This window comes from Dromiciops gliroides, chromosome 2 (genome assembly GCF_019393635.1).
Source record: "Dromiciops gliroides isolate mDroGli1 chromosome 2, mDroGli1.pri, whole genome shotgun sequence".
In the NCBI taxonomy this organism is placed as follows: Eukaryota; Metazoa; Chordata; class Mammalia; order Microbiotheria; family Microbiotheriidae; genus Dromiciops; species Dromiciops gliroides.
This window is the reverse complement of record NC_057862.1, coordinates 698,877,547-698,897,942: the sequence shown is the minus strand read 5'-3', so window position 1 is coordinate 698,897,942 and position 20,396 is coordinate 698,877,547. Positions and strand designations below refer to the sequence as shown.

The window sequence follows — 20,396 nt, the reverse complement described above, 5'->3', positions numbered from 1 at the left end:
TATTCTCATGTGCCCATAATGCCACAGAAAAAACATTTCCCAAAGATTTAAACGGCATTAACAGTCCTAAGTTCCTCATTCAGCTTTAGAAACCAATTGGTATTCTAACCCTAATTAACAGCTGGCCCGAGTATTGTGCTTGAAGGTTTCCGAAGCACTTTACAAGGGTTATCTCATTTTATCTCACAGCCAAGAGGCAGGTGCTGTCATTGCTCCCATTTTACAGATGAGGGAACTGAGGCAGACAGAAGTAAAATGACTTTCCCGGGATCACAGGTCTTCCTAACTTGAGGTCCAGGACTCTATGTTTTAGCAGCTGGAATTTTCTCTATTTGATTTGTTTACAATTACGAGTAACAGAAAAACAGGAATTCAAACATTACCCATTCTGAATACCTGACATTTTAAACTACTTCTAAAAAATAAGCTAGATAAACTAACTCAATTATCCAATGTAACCAAACAGCTGTAGCTCCTTTTTAGGGACCTTTCCTTCCCACAGAATAGTTAAGAAAGCTCAGCCCTGGACCTGTGGTCCCACTGATCCGAGTCATCTGAGGGGCTCTTGAACCAGGAAGGTCCATGTGTCAGGACAGGGGCCTTCTCTTCAGCCTGAAGCTCCAAGTCAACAGGGGAGCTGCCCCATAAGCTGCCCTCAGTCCTGCTACCAGATATATCAGAAGCGAGGCAGGCATGCAGGCGGTGCTGAGACATAGCCACTTAGAGGACTTTTTCAAACCGGATGCCAAGGACTTCAGGCATAAAGATAAATTCACTTAAAATTCCAGATCTGGCCTGTGTTCTAGATCTCCTGGAAGCCAGAGCATCTCCCCAAAGTGACAGGATGTGAGGGTTCTGAGTGGTCGCCATTCAATCCTTCCTCTCAAAGATGTAAAAGAACAAACTAAGAGGACATTAAGCCCCAACACCGCCCCCCCCCCGCCCCCGCCGGCCGAGCTCTCTTCACTATTCTTTGAAGATCCTGTGAAATGCAAGAAGTGAGAAAGGGTAAAAGAGGGATCTTCTGGGCACCTAGAAGGAAGATGCTATCAATGAGGTGGGCACAGAACACCCAATCCGGCACATCTGATCATTTTTCCCATCTAAGGGGGAAGGGAGAAGAGAAGTCCTTAAACATCACCACAAGGTATGATGAGGCATGCAGGTGACTGATGAACAGAGAAGCTCTCAGAGGCAAGGAGGAGACAGAGTGGAGTCCCAAAGGAGCGTGCCTCTGAGATCCAGGCTTCTGTTCATCTCTTCCTTCCCCCTATTCCAAAGTTCCAAAATGGGGAGAATCTGAGTCCTCCGTCTGACAAGCAGGAGACACACATGTGAGATAAATAGGACCAAACATATAAATAGTACATACATATGTTATGGGCCCATAGCACCCCAGAAGTTCTCTGGAGCACATAAAAGAACCTTCTCCTTGAGAAACTAATCCAAAGGACAGACACACCTAAAGGGATAAGTGGCACCTGATCAGGACTGAGCTAGCTCCGGGACCCCTACCCTTCATTCTAGTCTCCCTCACCCTTGGGGAGATAAGATTAGGTGTGGCTGCTGCCTTTGTGGTGGGAGGAAGAAAGAGAGATGGCTTGAGAGATCCCAGACACCCCTCACCCAACTCCTCCAGCCACCACCAGTGGGGGATGGTCCTCCCCCAATAGGGGAACTTTCCACAGTCAGACAATCACTTCATCGGACCACCATCGGACCTCCTCTATAAAAGTATCTGCCTGTCTCCTGCTTGAGGAGATTGGTATCTCAGAGCCATGCTCTGTGCCATGCCTTCTCCCCATGAGAAGAAGTCCAAGGATTTCTCTCTTGGTTTCCCTTCCCCAGACCCTAAACAAACTACTATCTTATTCTAATTGCTTCTGTGTGCAAGAGGGTGTCATTCTTTAAAGAGGAATTCCTAAGGACCCCCAACCCCCTACCCTATTTCCCCACAACAGTATGAAAATGGGAATTTTTCTCAATTGAACTCTTTAGAGGGACTCATTATTTAAAGAACTTTCTGGTTAAATCTTCATGGAAAATTGAAGACTCATTTTGTAATACAAATTAAATGTTCCCCAATGGGTTCATTTTGTAAATTTAGATTTTTTTATATGTTGAGTTTTGTTATACAAGCCAGATCTCTGTACTTATATTGTATGTATGTGTGAACTTTTTTTTTTAAAAGCCCAAGCTAAACTTCAAACATGACGCATAAAGCGGTACCTAGGTGATAACAACACAGTTACTTACTGTTTGGATTCTCTTCTAATAGCATTTCTTCATTGACATTGAATGACTTTATTCTGGTACAAAGGTTATATGTTCTCCATATGTCTCCTGGTGGCAGGTTTTCAGGAATATTTTTTATGCAACGAGGCTCATTTGTCAAGTGACCATGTGGTTCCCAAAGTGTATTTCTTTCACACATCTCAAACTTTATAGTACTTTTAGATCTGTGTTTTCCACTCCCAACTTTCTTCCTCATGGTTAAGTTTCTGGAATGCAAACAAGTACTAGGTGTAGGCTTTCCAAAAATATTTCTGTAGACATCTTTCCATGGAATTAATTTCCGCTGCTGCGGTCCCTCTTTCCCTGTGCCCATCAAAAGTACATTGTCATTTGGAAAAACCTTATCTAATAGTGGATAAAAGTGCCTTCCCTGCAATTTACATTCTATTTTAGTAGACTGGATGCTATTCACTGCCCCCAAACGAGCCACCTCTTTAGAGAAGACTGCATGCCCAGCTAGCACCAGCAGGTCTGCGAGGCTATTTTTCCCATGCATGACCTCAACTACGAGCTTTATCCCAGGGCAATATTCCCGAAGCAGGAAGAACAAGCCGGGCTTGCTCATTAAGTCTTGAAAAAATGCTTTTGCAGCATCCTCCCAGTGGTCCCCACGAGCAGGCAGCACCCCGTGTAAGGCACAGCGGTAAGTAAGCCGTGGCAAACACAAAAGCTCCTCAGGAATGACTTTGAGATGAACACACTCTGAATGGGGAACACAGACAGAAAACCCATAATCCATAAACAGCAGCAGCACAGATTGAGTGGAGACTTCGGAAATTTCTACCCTGTGCCACTGACCTTCCCACCCATATCTGAACAAACAACTGGCCCCTGGAATGATCAGCTGTGGGGGCAGGGTGGGGAGGTGACCGGGCAGAGCCAAAAGCAGCCTACACAGAGACACCATGGTGTCAAAGAAGTCCTCCAGCTGCACAGAGAAGTCAGAGGGGTCACAAATAGCCGTGGCAAAGCCCCCATACTGTCGGCCACTCTGAAGCGCAGCCCACTTCACAGAGTTCACTCTGAAGGACGTCTCCGGCGTCTCCGGCTCCACGCCAAGAATGATCTCTGAACGACCACGCCTGCTTTCCTCGCTCTGACTGACCCTAAAGCTTAGGTATTCCAACAGCAACAGGCCGTCGACCAAGATCTCTACTTCCCAGGCAGCGCCGAGGTAGCGGAGGAACAGGATTTTTGTTTCCAAGCGAGCAAACAAGCGCGCCGTGGCCTCAAATGACATCTTCCTCGCATTTTCGATCCAAATCCACTTGCAAGGCACAGCTTGCTGGGGGATGCTCCTGAGCTCCCGGCTGAGCTCCTTCGTCCCCAGCAAGGGCACCACTTCGTACAGGCCGCAGTCCATCAGATAGACGAGCATCTTCTCTTCTCCCAAACGCTTCTCCACCTTGGCCCGGCACCAGGCCGCGGCTAGTCTGGATCTGGTCAAGCACTCCGAGCCTTCTTCTATGTTTTCCACGGGCAGGAGAGGGCTTTCCTTGGCCTCTTTGACTACCAAGGAAAGCAAGACGGATGCCACTTGCGCATTTTTGCTCAGTTTCACAGAGAAGTTTCCACATTTTAAAACATAAAGGATCTCAGCCCTCTCGAGCTGTCCAGGCTTTAACTCGGGACTCGGGATTTGGGCTGGTTGGGGGAAGGGCGCTTTCGGGCTTTTACTTTCTTCTGGCCTTTCCTGTTCTTTATTATCAACACCCAGACTCACTTTTTGAGAGAGCGGTTCAGGTGGTTTTGATACCTTCTCCTGCTTATTTGAACACGCGATCCATTTCATCATTTCATTAACGACACACTTTTCATCACAAATAATATTCACTTCCCATTTCTGCTCATGCTTCTTCAAAAATTCACAAGACATTAGTTTGTTATTTACTTTTTCAGCAAAGTAAGCAACTGTTTTGCTGTCCCATAATCGATCAGGTTCATTATATCTTACTCCACTAAGAAAAGAATGAAGGCAGAGCGGAGGGACAGTCAAAAACCTCCGATCAAGCTCGCGGATTCGGGACAGACTGACAGTCTCTGTGTTCCCGTAGTCGATAAATTCCACTTCCAAAGAATCCCTTGATACAATGCTTTTAATCACTGCTCTATAGAAGGCATCATCAACAACATACTTTGCAGCCACGAGATCTCCCACTGAAAGTGGGATCAACTCACTCTCTCTGTCTAGATCTGCCATCCTCTCATTTAATTCTTTCCCAAGTTTAAAGATTAAGTCTTCACTCTCAGCAAGCTGAATATGGAAACTGGCTGGACTCCATATATTAGATATGTAGCCCTTAACTCTGGCGTTGAGGCGGACAGGAGGAGGAGGGAGGTCTGAGATCTGTGGTCTAGCCACACTCTCGGTTTCTGATAGAGTGATGCACTCTCGAGCTATACGGGTTTCTGATGCAGCCGATGCCGCTTTTCCTTCACTAGTTAAGTCAAGCTGGGAAGCAGATTCAGGGCTAGGCTTTCCATTTGTAATTTTCAGTCTCCCCTTTAAAGGCTGGTTCACTCTGTTTTTGAAAACAGGCTCCATCGGAAGAGAGGCTGCTAACTTTAAAAGTTTGGCATTCACACCTTTGAAATTCACAGTTTGATCCACTTTGTTTTCAAGATGCTTGGGATGACCAGCTTTAGTTATGGTCGAATGACAGTGGTGCGCTTTGTCTTTAGATGATGCCCGACCCAACATTTTATTTTCATATTTCTTCTGAAACTTTCCCACACATTTTCCTAGGTCATATTTTTTCCCATAAACTTGAAGCAAAGTTTTAATTTTATGATTTATCTGCTGACAGCCATCATATAGTTCTAAGCCAAGCTGGGCATCTGAATCCCTGGACACGACCACTGCTTTCAGTGGTTTTCCCAGAAAGTTTTCTTCAAACCAGATGCTGATTTCTGATGGAATGTCCACATCCCTAAGGTCTGAGAGATAGCACTTTATTGCCTGCATAGGTGTAAAAAGCAACTCCGGAGACTGATCTAACAGAGGCACCAATGTATTCCCTTCTACTATTTGTTTATTTCCAAAGTCCACAAAGTAGACCAACAAATAGGATGATAAAGCCACGGGAGATGCTACTGCTCTGTAAAAAAGACCATCTTCAAAGTACCTAGACAAGCATAATCTTGTTTTGCCGTCGAATTCTGGATACTTTGTGAGGTTACTAATCTCTGCAATTCGTGCCCCTATTACCTCCAGACTTTGACTGTTTCTCCTCAGTTGACAATAAAACTTTTTTGGACTTTGGATGTGGGATATATAAACTTCTTCTTCACTTCCGATCTTCAAGTTGAAAGAAGAATAGCAGAAACTGTAAAGGCTCACTGATGCTGGCAAGGAGTTTGAAAATATACTATGCTGTGCACAGCCACAACTGACCAGAAATTCTCGGGCACTGGTGAATGGAGTTCGCAAGTCGACTATGTTGCACAGGCAGTTTGGCTGTATTAAAACCAAAGCATAGATAATACAAGTCAATAGTCCATCATACGAAGAAATAAAGTTTCCAAAGTCTATACAAGACTTTGTTGTCCAACTGAATGATGATTCAGAATTAGTGGGTTCAATTAAATTGTTAAGACTACATCTAAATGCTTGCCCCTCTAAAATAAGAAAATCTGGGTTAATAGCACAAAGGTCTTTAATTAAGATTCTTTCCTGATTCCCATAGTCAACAAATATAACAACTACTTCTCTGGGGGACACCTGAGTCACAACAGCTGCTCGGTACCACTTTCCATCTTTTGCATACCGGGCAACACAAGCCACCTGTCCTGCCTGATAAGGGTCACTGTGGGTCCCATAATACTTCTGCATCTGCTCCATAAGCAGCATCAGGGCCGGTAACTTGCTCTGCAGCTGGCAAGAAAAATCTCCAGGGCAAGAGAAATAGGAACACTTAACATCAATAACAGTCCCAGGCTTGAACATATATTCTTTGTATGGATGGAGCGGCTCGCTCCTGCCAGACACAGGCCCTAGATTTCTGGGAAAAGGGCCCCCTGACCTTGCAAAGGCAGCGATGGAGAACTCTGACTTCCTCGAAGGACTGTGGCCAGCTATGGCTAAAAGAGGCTGTTTCCCTTGTGCAATCGAAATGTTGGGCCCAGGTTTTAAATTCGGTCCTAAAAAGTCTGTTCCACGTTTTGGAAGACATTCTGGTTTTACCTCCCAATATTCTGCATAACCAGCTTGCACCATAAGACTAACAACATTAACTTTCCCAGTGGCCTCAATACACTGGACATTAACGATATACTTGTCCTTTTTCTTGGCCACAACTTTGAGCAGGAGCGCTTTGTCAAACACAGTCTTTTTAAAAAAATCCGTTGCTTTCTTCACCCATATATCTTCAATAGGATATGCATGAGCCAGTGAACAGCACATAGCTAGTGCTGGTAATTCACAAAATTCTCGCAACAAAATCTTTACATCATAAAACGGTACCGATTCAGTATTTCCAAAATCCAGAAAATATACATTAACCTGATAAGCATTCACTTCAGTGATGACGGCTCGATAAAAATGCATGTCCTTCTGATACCGGGCACAACAAAATAATCCAGGCTCTGGTTTTTTGAGAACCATGTCTTCCTTCTCACAAGGATCATACAATTCCCCTATCTTCTTCATTAAGTCTTGGAATCTCTTTTGGTGATCATTAGTGCGTACCCAGAAGTTCGATGGGTTCAGCACATACTCCACGAAAGCCACATAGGCAGAATTGACTTTCATTTCCATCGTCTTCCAGCACACGGCCACCGTCGATAAAGGGTCTTTGTCCAACTCGGAGACTGATGGGGCTGAATCGCCCAGAAAGCTCGCCATTTCAGCACTGCTCCTGAGAGAGGGCTCGCTGTCTCCCGAAGGCCGATGAGCTTCTTCCTCAGACATCAGGCTACGTGGCAGAAGACGTTTGTTTGCCTGCAGTGGGCTCTTTAGGCTCACCATAGACTCTTGATTATGGAAGGTCACGTAATACAAACACTCCTCAGGATCGAACTGATCGATGTGTGCAAACAACGTCTGCCCTAACAAAGCTTGTTTAAATAACTTAAGCTGGAAATGTCTTACGTCTTTGTCCGGATTGCTGAAATGTGACAGAGAACAAGGGAATGAAAACAATGGCACCAAACTGAACTCTTGCTTAAGTTTTTTCACATAACTGGAGGGCACAGCCTCACTGCTGCCTAAGTCCATGAACCAAATCTTCACTCGGTCATGGGGCAGCAGCTGCTGGAGAACCCCTCTATACCACCGCCTATTTCTCCTCTTGGCAACACAAAGCAGCCCAAAATTATCACTTGGAGGATTCCGCTCTCTGCTGACCGCCTCATAGTGCAAAGACATTGCTGCCGTTAAGTTTTCCAGCTCTGGCAACCATTTCATTAAGTGACAATAAAATCTACCGGGACTAACTGCCGAAGCGATCTTTACACTCTCCGTACAGTTAACGGACAGTGATGGCTGCAAGTTATGGAGGACATGTTGATAGCTAGGTGACATCTCATTATTGCTACATGAAGAGTTAAGCCTTTGATATGGTTGTTTCAGCAGATCTGGCATTTGGGAGCAAGAGGGACTGGGGGGAGATTCTTTTAACATTTCTATAATAAGACGAAATGAATCTCCGTCAATGAGCCTTCCTAACTGTAGCTCAAGAAGCTCGGAGATGATTCTCGGCACTTCCAAGAGGACCATTTGATGAGGCAGAATGGCCTGCACGTGTCCCTTCACTTGGAGTCCTACTAATGACATGAAGTAATTTAAAGCCTTGGGGGACCACTTCTCCCCAAGAGGTAGGATGTTGGCAAAAACACCAACTACCATCCTTGGCGGGAGCTCAAATAAGTTGTCACGTGCAGAAGCCACGCGAGTAGCACTGACTCTTAATTCTTTTCCACAATCTATGAGAAATACTTTGTAGGACTGGTTTATATTTTCCACTACTTGTCCTCTATGCCATTCTCCAGAATCTCTTTCTTCAACTAAACAAAATTCACCAACATCAACATTCTCATGGGCTTTGGGAATGTGCTGTATTTCACTCTGCAATATGTGGTAGTCAAATTCACATTCGATATCACATTTGCCCTGAAACTTCACCAAAATCTCCTTGGCAAGACATTCTATATGAGAGATCTTCAGATCCATGTCTAAGGAAGGTGAGAATGGAGGCTTAGAATTCATTGTCTGTAAAGCAAAAATCAAAGAGGAAATTAGTTTCTGAAGAAGCCAACTTAGGAGAAAGAATTCTGGGAAGATGGCAGAATAAGGCATGAAATTCCATGGCTCTCCTCCAATCCCCCACAAGAAAGATAAAATAATGTCTCAAAGTGACCTCTGAGCAGCAGAAATCATTAAGACAACTTGGGAGGATGTTGGGAGAGACCCTACTTCTCAAGATGTCGGACTGGATTGAAGCGCAGATACCTCCAGGCAGATGCTGCCCTAGAGGAAGCTGTGTCCAGGAGGCAGCCTCAGTGGCACGAGCTTCCCTCACTGACAGGGGGGGACAGTGTGGGGGTCAGCTTCTCAGGGGAAGATTTCAGGGCACTCCACTGGCACCAGACATAGGTACACTGACCAAACATGGTCCTCAACTGCAGCTGTGGGCAAGGAGGAGTGAGCACACGCAGAGGAGCAAGCACACGAGGAGGAGCGAGCAGTCCCAAAGAGTGGGGACCCTGACAGATGTGGGCACTTGCAGGAGAGGATAGTCCCTGATTTTGGTTCCAGGGCAGAGGGGGAAAGTGAAGCTTGCAAAAGTAGGAGGGACCACAGGGAGCAAAAGTGGTAGCTGTGGCAGTGTTTTGGGGGGACCTGGTCATAGTATCTGAAGTCAGGCCCCTGGAGAGAACTCAGGAAAAAAAAAACACAAAAAGCCTGAAACCTGAGATATTATCCCCCATATCTTGGGATGAGAGCCTGACTAACACAAAGTTAGCCGACAAAAAAATATGCTACTTAAAAAAAAAACAGGCAAGAGAGAAAGAACCCTGCCATAAATATGTACTAAGGTAACAGAAATGATCTGGGTTCAAACTGAGAAGAAGATAGTGAAGTTAAAATAGCTAATTCTATCTCACCAAAAAAGCAAAATGGTTCCAAGCCCAAAAAATGCTTTTTAAAAGAGCTTAAAAAGGACTTTAAAAATGAAATGAGAAATTGAGGAAGAATCAGGAAAAAATCCATGAATAATGCAAGAAAATCATAACTCCTTAAAAATTAGAATTAGACAGAGGCAGTTGGTGGCACAGTGGATAAAAGCACCAGCCCTAGATTCAGAAGGATCTGAGATCAAATCGGACCTCAAACATTTAACACTTACTAGCTGTGTGACCCTGGGCAAGTCACTTAACCCCAACTGCCTCACCAAAAAAAAATTAAAATTAGGCAAGAGAAAACTAGTAATTTCCTAAGACACCAAGAAATAAAAAAGCAAAAGAATGAAAATTTAGATGAGAATGTGAAACATTTAATTAGGACAAATGATCTGGAGAACAGATGGAAGAGAGACAGACATCATAAGAATTGTTGAACTACCTGAAAGATATGATAAAAAGAGAAGTCTAGACACTATACTTCAAGAAATCATTAAGGGAAATTGTCCTGAAGTTTTAGAATGAGAGCGTAAAATAGAAATTGAAAAAAAATCTACCAATCACCACCTGAAAGAGATAAAGAAGAAAACTCACAAAAACTTAACAGTTAAGTTTAAAAGCTCCCAAGTTGGGGGCAGCTAGGTGGCACAGTGGATAAAGCACCGGCCCTGGATTTGGGAGTACCTGAGTTCAAATTCGGCCTCAGACACTTGACACTTACTAGCTGTGTGACCCTGGGAAAGTCACTTAACCCCAAATGCCCCAAAAGAAAAAAAAAAAAGCTCCCAAGTTAAAGAGAAAATACTACAATGAATTAGAAAAAAAATAAATACTGTGGAGCTGCAGTCAGGATAACACAAGATTTAGCAATTTGTACATTAAGAAACCAAAGGGCATTGAATATTATATTCTGAAGAACAAAGGAATTGGGCTTGCAACCAAGAAGAATGTAGCCAGCAAAACTGAATATAACCCTACATTGGGGGGAAATGGATATTTAATGAACTAAAGGGCTTGCAAGCATTTGTAAAGAAAGGACCAAAACTGAATGGACAATCTGACCTACCAGATTCAGGAGAAACCAAGTAAATATCAAAGGCTTTAATAAAGTCAAAATGTTTACTTCTAATATGGGAAACCATTACCCGTAACTCTTAAGAAAGTTACCATTATGTGAATAGCTTGAAAGAGCACACATAGATAGATAGAAGGCTTGGGGTTGAGGGAAGTATGAGGGGAAGATCCTGAAAAATAAAATTGAGTAGGAAGAAGTAAAATGGAACAATTATTTCATGCAAATGAGGCTTGAATGGAAGAACCATTACACTGGAGGCAAGAAGGATCGGAGGGCTGGTAGCATTAGAACCTTATTCTTGTAAGAACCGGATTAAAGAGGGGAAAACATACCTCTAAAATATATGTCTTCTTAACAGAGAAATTGAAGAATGAGAGGATAGGATAAGGGGTGACTTTTAGAAGGGTGTGCATTTCAAGAGAGAGAAGAGCAAGGGGAGAAGATAAAGGAGGGATTCTTAAAAAGGATACAGATTAGGGAGGCAGTGGTTAGAAGCCAATTAGACATTTGAGGAAGGATAGGGTAAAAAGAGGATAAACAAAGAAAAATAGGATGGAAGGAAATGTAAAACTAGTAATTATAATTTTAAACGTGAACAGAATGCATTTACCCATAAAGTGTAAATGGAGAGCAGAATGGATAAAAAAACCAGAATCCTCAGACAATATGTAGATTACAAGAAACACGTCTTATATACATTTTATTTTTCTGATAATAAACATTTTTATTTATATTTTTGATTTCCAAATTTTATCCCTCCTTCTCTTCCTTCCCTCCCCCTTCCCTGAAGCAGGAAGCAATCAGATATAGGTTATCCATGTGCAATTATGTAAAACATTACCATGTTAGTCATTTTGCACAAGAAAACTTGAAGAAAAAAAATGAAAGAAAGTGAAAGATAGCCTGCTTCAGTCTGTGTTCAATCAATATCAGTTCTTTCTTTGGAGGTGGGTAGTATGCTTCATCATTAGTCCTTTGGGATTGTCTTGGATCACTGTACTGCTAAGAATGGTTAGATCATTCACAGTTCTTCATCAAACAACATTGTTGTTTCTGTACACATTTTCTTGGTTCTGCTCATTTCACTATACATCAGAAGAAACATTTTAAAATGAGAGCTACACATAGAGTAAAATTGAGTATGCTTCATCTAATGTTCAAAAAAGCCAGGGTACCAATCATGATATCAAAGTTAAAGCTACAATAAATTTAAAGATAAATAGCAAAACCACATTACGATAAAAGGTAGCAATGATAATGAAGTAATATCAATACTAAGCATACACGTACCAAACGCTACAGCATTCAAATTTTTAAAGGAAAAAGTTAAATGAATTACAGGTGGAAATAGATAGCAAAACTATAATAGTAGGGGACTCCAACCTTCCCCTCTCAAAACTAGATAAATCTAACAAAAATATAAGAAGTCAAGGAAATGAATATGATCTTAGATAAGTTAGATATGATAGATATCCGGAGAGAACTGAATGGAAACAGAAAAGAATACAACTTTTTCTCAGCAGTACATGGTACCTTTACAAAAACTGACCATATATTAGGGCACAAAAACTTGAGAGTTAATGCAAAAAAGCAAAAATATTAAACACATCCTTTTCAGATCATAATGCAATAAAAATATATTTACTAAGGGACCATGGAAACAGATTAAAAATTAACTGGAACCTAAATAACCTAATCTTAAAGAATTAACAAGCAAAAAAGCAAGCCATATAATTTTATTAAAGAGAATGATAATGAAACAAAATACATCAAAACCAGGAGAGGAAAATTTATCCCTATAAATTCTTACATCAGTAAGATAGAAAAAGAGCAAGCTAATGAATTGGGCAGGCAATTTGAAAAAAAGAAGAAATTAAGTATCCCCCAGTAAGCACTAAACTGGAAATCCTAAAAATTAAAGGTGAGCACACTCTATACTAAAATAAGGTCAAAATGGGTACATGATTTACATTAAAAGAGAAATGTTACCATAAGGAAATCAAGAAAGCACGGAAGAGTTTATCTGTTAGATTTATGAACAGAGGAAGAATTTAGGACCAAAGAAGATAGAGAGCAATACAAAATGTACAGCAGATAGTTTTGATTATATAAAACTTAAAAGCTTTTGCACAAAACTAATGTAACTGTGATGTTTAAAATCTAATGTAGGTCCTTACCTGCCCCCCCCCAGTTTTAGGGGGTAAAATAGCTAAGATATACTAATAAATTCAGCAAGAGTTTAGGCTTTTAAGTATTTATTACAGTGTATTAGAAGTTAGTAAAGAGAGAGAAAGGATGAGAACAGATCTCTTATAGAATGGAAAACCCTAGCTTAGATCTCTTTGGTATATAGCCAGAGAGAAACCCTTCCTTTTCCTAGCAGCCCACGTGAAGTTCCACCACCACACCAAAGTCCCAGATGAAAAGAGACCGATTCTCAGCAGCTTCTCCCAGAAACCCTCTGTAAAACAGGAAGCAGGGCGGTCTACACACACAGCTCCAAGCTAATTGGCTGGAGCTTTGATTGACATGACTACAGATGGTTAGACATAACTTCCTGATCCCAAGTCACATGCTTTCTCCTCAGGGCAGAACCCTGATTCTCACATAACCAAGATTATAAGGGAAGCAGAAAAGAATTTTTGAAACAAATATCTCTGATAAAGGCCTCATTTCTCAATTAGATAAAGAATTGAGTCAAATTTATAAAAATACAAGTCACTGCACAACTGTTAAATGGTCAAAGGATATGAATAAGCAGTTTTCAAAGAAATCAAAGCAATCTATAATTATATGAAAAATGCTCCGGATCAATATGGATCAGAGAAATGCAAATTAAAACTCTGAGGTATCACCTCACAACTATCAGAGTGGCAAATATAATAAAAACGGAAAATATTGGATGTTGGAGGGGATGTGGGAAAGCTAGGATGCTAATCCACTATTGGAGGAGTTGTGAACTGATCCAACCATTCTGGAGAGCAATTTGGAACTATGCCCAAAGGGCTAAAGAGCTGTGCATACCCTTTCATCCAGCAATACCACTGCTAGGTTTATATCCTAAAGACATCCCCAAAAAGAGAAAAAGAGTTATCTGTACAACAATATTTCTAGCAGCTCTCTTTGTTGTGGCTAAGAACTGGAAATCAAAGGAATGCCCATTAATTGGGGAACGGCTAAACAAGCAGTGGTCTGTGATGTGCTATAAGAAGTGACAAGCACAATGATTTCTGAAAGGCCTGTAGAGACTTGTATGAACTGATGTAGAGTGAAGTGAGCAGAACCAGGAGGATGTTGTGCAGAGACAGCAATATTGCTTGATGAAGAACTGTGAAAGATTTAACTAATTTGAGCAATACAATGATCCAAGGAAATCCCAAAGGATAATGAAGCATACTATCTGCCTCTAAAGAAAAAACCGATATTGACTACAGAATGAAGCATTCACTTTTTCTTTCATAAATTCAAGTTCTTATACAAAATGACTAATATGGTAACGTCTTAGATAATTGCACTTGTATAACCTATTATTTTATTCCTGAGTACCTCAAGGAGGGGAAGGGAAGGAGGGATAGAATTTTAACTCAAAACTTTAAAAATGATTATTAGAGAGTCAACTAAAAAATGACTTGAAACAATTAACAACTAGCAATGTTGCAGGATATAAAATGTGGTAAAATAATGGAATTTGGCAGACTGATTGGAATGATTGGGATGGGCCACACCTGGCCTGTCCTGAGTGACTATGCTGCTGATGTCAGCAGGAGAAACCACTCTCCGATCCAGTTTGAAGGGCCTCCCCTTTGGGGGAGAGTAAAGGCTCACTGAGGGGAGCTCACTCTCTGTTCAGTAGGGGAGCTACTGACCCCAGGCGGTGAGTTAATACACTAGCCCAGCTCTTTGGATTAGCTGAGCTGGAAGCTAGTTTGAGGATTGTATAGGCTTTTGTTAGAGGCAGGCAGATTATTCATTTTTCTTTTTCCCTATTCCCTTGTCTTTGATTTTATTGATTTCACCTTTACTATGTATTTTATTCCCATTAATAAAACCTGGTTTGTTTGTGGAAAAGAGGCTGTTAAAGTCCTTCCTTATTGGCCTGGGAGAAATATCGAAAAAGGCAGTCTGAAGGGGAGGAAGTTTTGGACCCAGAGGTTCTTCATTTTTCTGAACCCCAATATTATGGTGAGCCACCCAATTAAATGGCCCCAACATAAATCATCAGCATTTCTATACAGGACCAACATAGTACAGCTGCAAGAGACAGAAAGAGAAATTCCCTTTAAAGGACTGGCAGACAATAGAAAATACTTGGGAGTCTACTTGCCAAGACAAACCCAGGAACTCCATGAACACAATTACAAAACACTTTCCACACAAATAAAATCAGATAGGTTAGGCACAGGAGATAGAGTAGTAAATGACTTTAGTAATGTACTGGGATAAACCCAAAGACTCCAGCTTCTGGGATAGGAACTCAGTATTTGACAAAAACTACTGGGAAAACTGGAAGAGAGTATGGCAGAAACTAGGCATAGACCAACATCTTACACCTTATACTAAAATAAGGTCAAAACGGGTACATGATTTAGACATAAAAGGTGATACCATAGGTAAATTCGGAGAGGAAGGAATAGTTTACCTCTCAGATCTTTGGAAAGGAGAACAGTTTATGACCAGACAAGAGATAGAGATTATGAAATACAAAATGGATGATTTTGATTACATTAAATTAAAAAGGTTTTGCACAAACAGAAGCAATGCATCCAAAATTAAAAGGGACACAGAAATCTAGGAAACAATTTTTACAGCCAGTATTTCTGATAAAGGCTGCATTTCTAAAATATATCGGGAACTAAATCAAATCTATAAGAATATAAGTCATTCCCCAGTCAAGAAACAGTCAAAGGATATGAACAGGCAGTTTTCTGACGAAGAAATCAAAGCTATCTATTGCTATATGAAAAAATACTCTAAATCACTTATTGATTAGAGAGATGCAAATTAAAACAACTCTGAGGTACCACCTGATACCTATCAGATTGGCTAATATGACAAAAAAAGGAAAATAATGTTGTAGAAGCTGTGGAAAAAATGGAACATTAATGCATTGTTGGTGGAGCTATGAACTGATCCAGCCACTCTGGAGAGCAGTTTGGAACTATGACCAAAGGGCTATAAAGCTTTGCATACCCTTTGACCTAGCTTCCCCAAGAGATCATGGAAAAGGGAAAAGGACCCACATGTACAAAAATATTTATAGCTGCTCTTTTTGTGGTGGCAAAGAATTGGAAATTGAGGGGATGCCCATCAATTGGGGAATGGCTGAACAAGTTGTGGTATATGAATGTCATGGAATAGTATTGTGTTATAAGAAACGATGAGCAGGAAGAGTTCAGAGAAACCTGGAAGGACTTGCATGAACTGATACTGAGTGAGATGAGCACAATCAGGAAAACATTGTACACGGTATCAACAACATTATGTGGGGATCAACTGTGATAGACTTGATTCTTCTCAGCAATACAATGGTCCAAGATAGTTCCAAAGGACTCATGATGGAAAATGCTCTCCACATCCAGGAAAAAAAAAAAGAACTGTGGAATCTAGATGCAGATCAAACCATACTCTTTCTATTGTTTTATTGTTGTTTTTTCTGTTTTGAGGGTTTTCCTTTTTGCTCCGACTCCTCTCATAACATGACTAATGCAGAAATATGTTTAATGCGATTGTACATATATAATTTATATAGATTACTTGCTGTCTTGGGGAGGGGGAAGGGAAGGGAGGGAGGGAGAAAAATTTGAAACTAGAAATATTATAAAAACAAATGTTGAAAACTAAAAAATAAAGAGTATTTTGTGTGCAAAGACGTGCTGAATAGTGGAGAAACAATAAATGAAAAAGTACAAGGGGACTTCCCCTCAAAGAAAAACAATGTTTATTATTATTTTTTAAAAATTAAAGGCGATACTACTGAAAATAAATATAAGAAAATCAGTGAATTAATAAATAAAACTAGAAGTTGGTTTAATAAAAAAACAATAAAATAGATAAAGCACCGGTTGACATGATTTCAAGAAGAAAGAAAACCAAATTACTAGTATCAAAAATGAAAGCCGTGAATGTCACTAATGGAGATGATATCAAAGCAATTATTATGAGTTATTTTACCCAATTATATACCAATAAATTTAACAATTTCAGTGAACTGGAAGAATATTTACAAAACTAGCAAAATTAATAGAAGAGGAAATAAAATGTCTAAACAAACTATTTTAGAAAAAGAAATTGAACAGGCCATAAATGAGCTTCCTTAGGAAAAAACATCAGGACCAGATGGATTTACAAGTGAATTCAATCAACTAATTCCAATATTAAATACATTATGTGGAATAATAGGCAAAGGAGTCCTCCCAAATTCCTTTTATAAAACAAATATGGTGCTGATACCTAAACCAGAGAGAGCAAAAGCAAAGAAAATTACAGACTAATTTCATTAATGAATATTGATGCAAAAATTCTAAATAAAATACTAGCCAGGAGACCACAACCATGTGTCACAAAGATCACACATGATGGCCAAGTAAGAGTTATACCGGGAATGCAGGAAAACTGCACAACTAATTGATCAAAATCCCATGCTTATATCAGTAGATACACAAGAGGCTCTGGACAGAATAAAACACTCATTCCTATTTTAAACAACACTTCACAGCCTAAGTAGAAATGGATTTTTCCTTAAAATAAGCATCTACGGAAAGCCATCAGCAAGCATGATTTGTGGTAGGGATAACACACAAATAGGTACATGACCATACTGATGTGAGGCCCCCACCAAGGTGGGCTGTAATCCGCCCCCTCACATCCCACTTGTCCCCTAAGCACCCTACAGGAGGCTCACAACGGATCGCCGGCCTCCTTCAGCTTCTCTCCAGGATCATGAGAATGACAAAAGATCCCTGGGGCTGGCCATCTCTCATTCCTCTCACTAGCTGTGACCGGTCCTTCATAAAGTCCTACTCACATGTCTCACAAGTGACAAGGATGGGACCCTGTCTACTACAGGGCTCTCTCGGTGGAATAGAAATGGCAGCAAGGTCAACTATGCCGGAGAGGCTTTGTGTATGGTCCCAGGGGCATCTCGAGTCAGTTTTCAAGCTAAATCGGTTGTGGTCACGGCAACTTACAAAAAAAAAAAAATGCCAAAGGCCCCCAGGGCTATGTGGCACCCCTCCAGAGACCGTAGCACAGTGGTGGTCCTCAAAGTCACATCACTTTTAGTCGCTCTACAGACATTCACTCCATCCCTGACTTTCTGCAACAAGCAGCAAGCGAGTCATGGAATCGTGAGAGAGAAGACCCTATTGGGACTCTTCTCAGAGCCCTCAAAATAGAGAGGGGGTTTGGTTTCAAGTCCCACCACTTCACTGCCAAGTCTCCCAGCAGGGGACCACCTGACACACAGGGCTCTGAGAAGCCAAGGCCCCGGGCCGTAGGCCCAAGTGGGGTCTGGAGAGCGTCCTGCTCTTGGTGGGAGCCCAGCTAAGCCGGGCGTCATGAGGGGACCTGAGGTGACCCCCACATGACTGTGGTGTTCAAACCCAACTTAGGTTTCGTTTCTTGACAAGTTATGTATGTTTATGAATGTTTACACAGCACTGGTCTGATGAGGCATGGGGACATTCTTGCCCAAAATAAGGGCAAGGCCTAGTGCCACAACCTGATTGGTCGCTTCTGTAATGCTGTATACGAAGGAGATTGTAAGGTGATTGGCCGAGAGGGAGCCTTGGTGCGGGCCTCACTTCGGTACACTCTCTGGCCCATTCAAAAGAGTGCCCATCTCCGTGAAGATGAATAAAGACGCCTTCCCCCACCCTCCGTTACCCATTTGAATTCTTTGAGCTGTGAGCTGTGTTTCTAACAGTCTCACTGGAGGGGCCGCATTACATCAGTCTCCGAATGTTTACCATCACTCAGTGGTTCCCTTTTGGGGGGGTCTGGGAGCCCTTTGGGTTGCTAAAAAGTCAAACACCTTTAATAATGCCGAAAGCAGTCCATAATGCCCTAGCTACGTGTACAAATATGGATTTCCTCCGTGAAAACAGGCTTGTGCCCATTTGACCAGTTACAGGTTTGCTTTTGACGTGATTCAAAACTGTCACGATCATGCGCACGCTGATTCTGATGTCTGCAGAACGATGACATCATGTTCTAACCAATTCTAAGGAAGTATGATGTGCCTGGGCAGCTTCTCAACCTGTCGAGTTATTTGCAAACCACCCAAGGGTTAGCAATTTCCAACGGATGGGCTGAGGTAAACACACCCCCTCCTGCATGTTGGGCGCCCTACACAAGACCAGCTTCCCCTCTCACAATGTCAGCAGGCCTCACTGGTGTCATCATGTGACCAAGAGGTGAGGAGCACGTGGCTTTCTGAAAGCCACAATGGCTGGGCACATGAGCCTGCCGCCAAGTCCGACTGGAACCACTGGGAACCAACATCAACAGCATAAGGCTGTTCTCCCATCGTTGTTCTTCTCGCTGGCAGATTTTCCAACTGACTGTGTGGCCACCCTGCTCAGGCGCTCAGTGGAGCTTCTCTGAGCATACAGCCAGGGAACCATTGGTATAAGAGGGGGAAACGACGTCTGTGGAAAGTTTTCCCTTACAAAGTTTATGTGGAAATCCTATTAAAAGAACAAAGCAACGCATGCAACTACACTTTCAATACATTTACCATTTAACATGGTTTGTTTTGAGCCAATAGAAAAGTTCATCTTAATTTATATTGTAACTATTCTTTTTTGTCAGCCCATTAGACGGCTAAAACATTTAAAAATTATAACTTCCATCCCTTAGGAGGAAAGCTTAGAAAATTCTCCTAGCATGTCCCACCATATATTTCTGTGGGCAAGTATTTTCATTCAATTCTTGTTTTAAGTCAAAATATAGATAAAAGCTCTATGCAGAAACAGTACTGTCGGGTGTTCAGCCAGCAACTGCAAACTTCTGTAAAAATTAAGTCCAACATTGAAATTAGGTTTATGTATATTATGCTAATCTTCCATGTTCTAAGTCACTTCATTAAAAGTGTTATTTATATTCAAAAATACTATATAATCCATCAATATGAAGTCTTGCAGATCCTAGTAAGTATATGAAGTCTTATTTCTAATTCTGAAAACCGTGTCCCACACAAAACATTCATAATGCTTTTATAATCGGTTTTATAATTTTATAGTTTGCATGATTACAGGTAAAGCAAAGTGTTGTGTTTTATAATGACAATTATGCAACAAATTTGAACGTGGAGCTTTTAGGGGATAAAATTCTCATATTTCTTAGGAACACTTGATGAATAATCTCCGTATTAAGTTCCCCGGCAGGGTTCATACTGTCATTGAAAGGGGTTCATGGAACAGAAAACACTGCAACCACGACTCAATAGTATCAGGAGAAGGAAACTGACGCTTCAGAAAGAGCTGGCCCCTCTGCACAGAGCAGTAACAAAGGTGTCATTGTTCTCAACATCTGGATCCCTCGGAGCGACTATACCATGAAGCCAACACCCCAGAAAAACGGGGCAGTTTCTGACAAACATCTACCTCCCGCTCACAGGGCCCCAGCACATCTTCTCCCCCTCCCGCCCTCACATACGGTGCTTCTCGTCCTCACTGATGCCCCCCACCCCCAACACCCTAAGCTCCCAAGTGCTCAGTGTCTTTAAATACCATTATCTGTTCTTTCCTCCGGCAGAAGCCATGGATGGGGATGGTCACTCCCTGGATCTTACCAACACCCACAAGGCTTCCATCCCTTCCAAGCCTCTTCCATTCCTCTAACCCTCACTTCCTGTCATTCTCTACATCCTCCCGCTTCCCTCCTACATTGTTTTCTTCACCTTCAT

The 20,396-nt window shown here is 41.6% G+C and overlaps 1 protein-coding gene across 1 annotated transcript in view; it reads right to left on the bottom strand.

Annotated features, from left to right (window-relative positions):
* The window catches only part of TDRD15 (tudor domain containing 15), a 91,614-nt gene extending 72,598 nt beyond the window's left edge, over positions 1 to 19,016 (bottom strand). The window contains exons 1-5 of the mRNA XM_043981331.1: positions 18,881 to 19,016; positions 18,619 to 18,677; positions 18,437 to 18,505; positions 8,818 to 8,919; positions 2,257 to 8,503 (exon numbers count right to left, since the gene is read on the bottom strand). Coding sequence (XP_043837266.1) covers positions 2,257 to 8,503; positions 8,818 to 8,919; positions 18,437 to 18,505; positions 18,619 to 18,677; positions 18,881 to 19,016 — 6,613 coding nt within the window. The remainder of the gene's footprint in view (positions 1 to 2,256; positions 8,504 to 8,817; positions 8,920 to 18,436; positions 18,506 to 18,618; positions 18,678 to 18,880) is intronic.
* Positions 19,017 to 20,396: the final 1,380 nt, after the last annotated feature.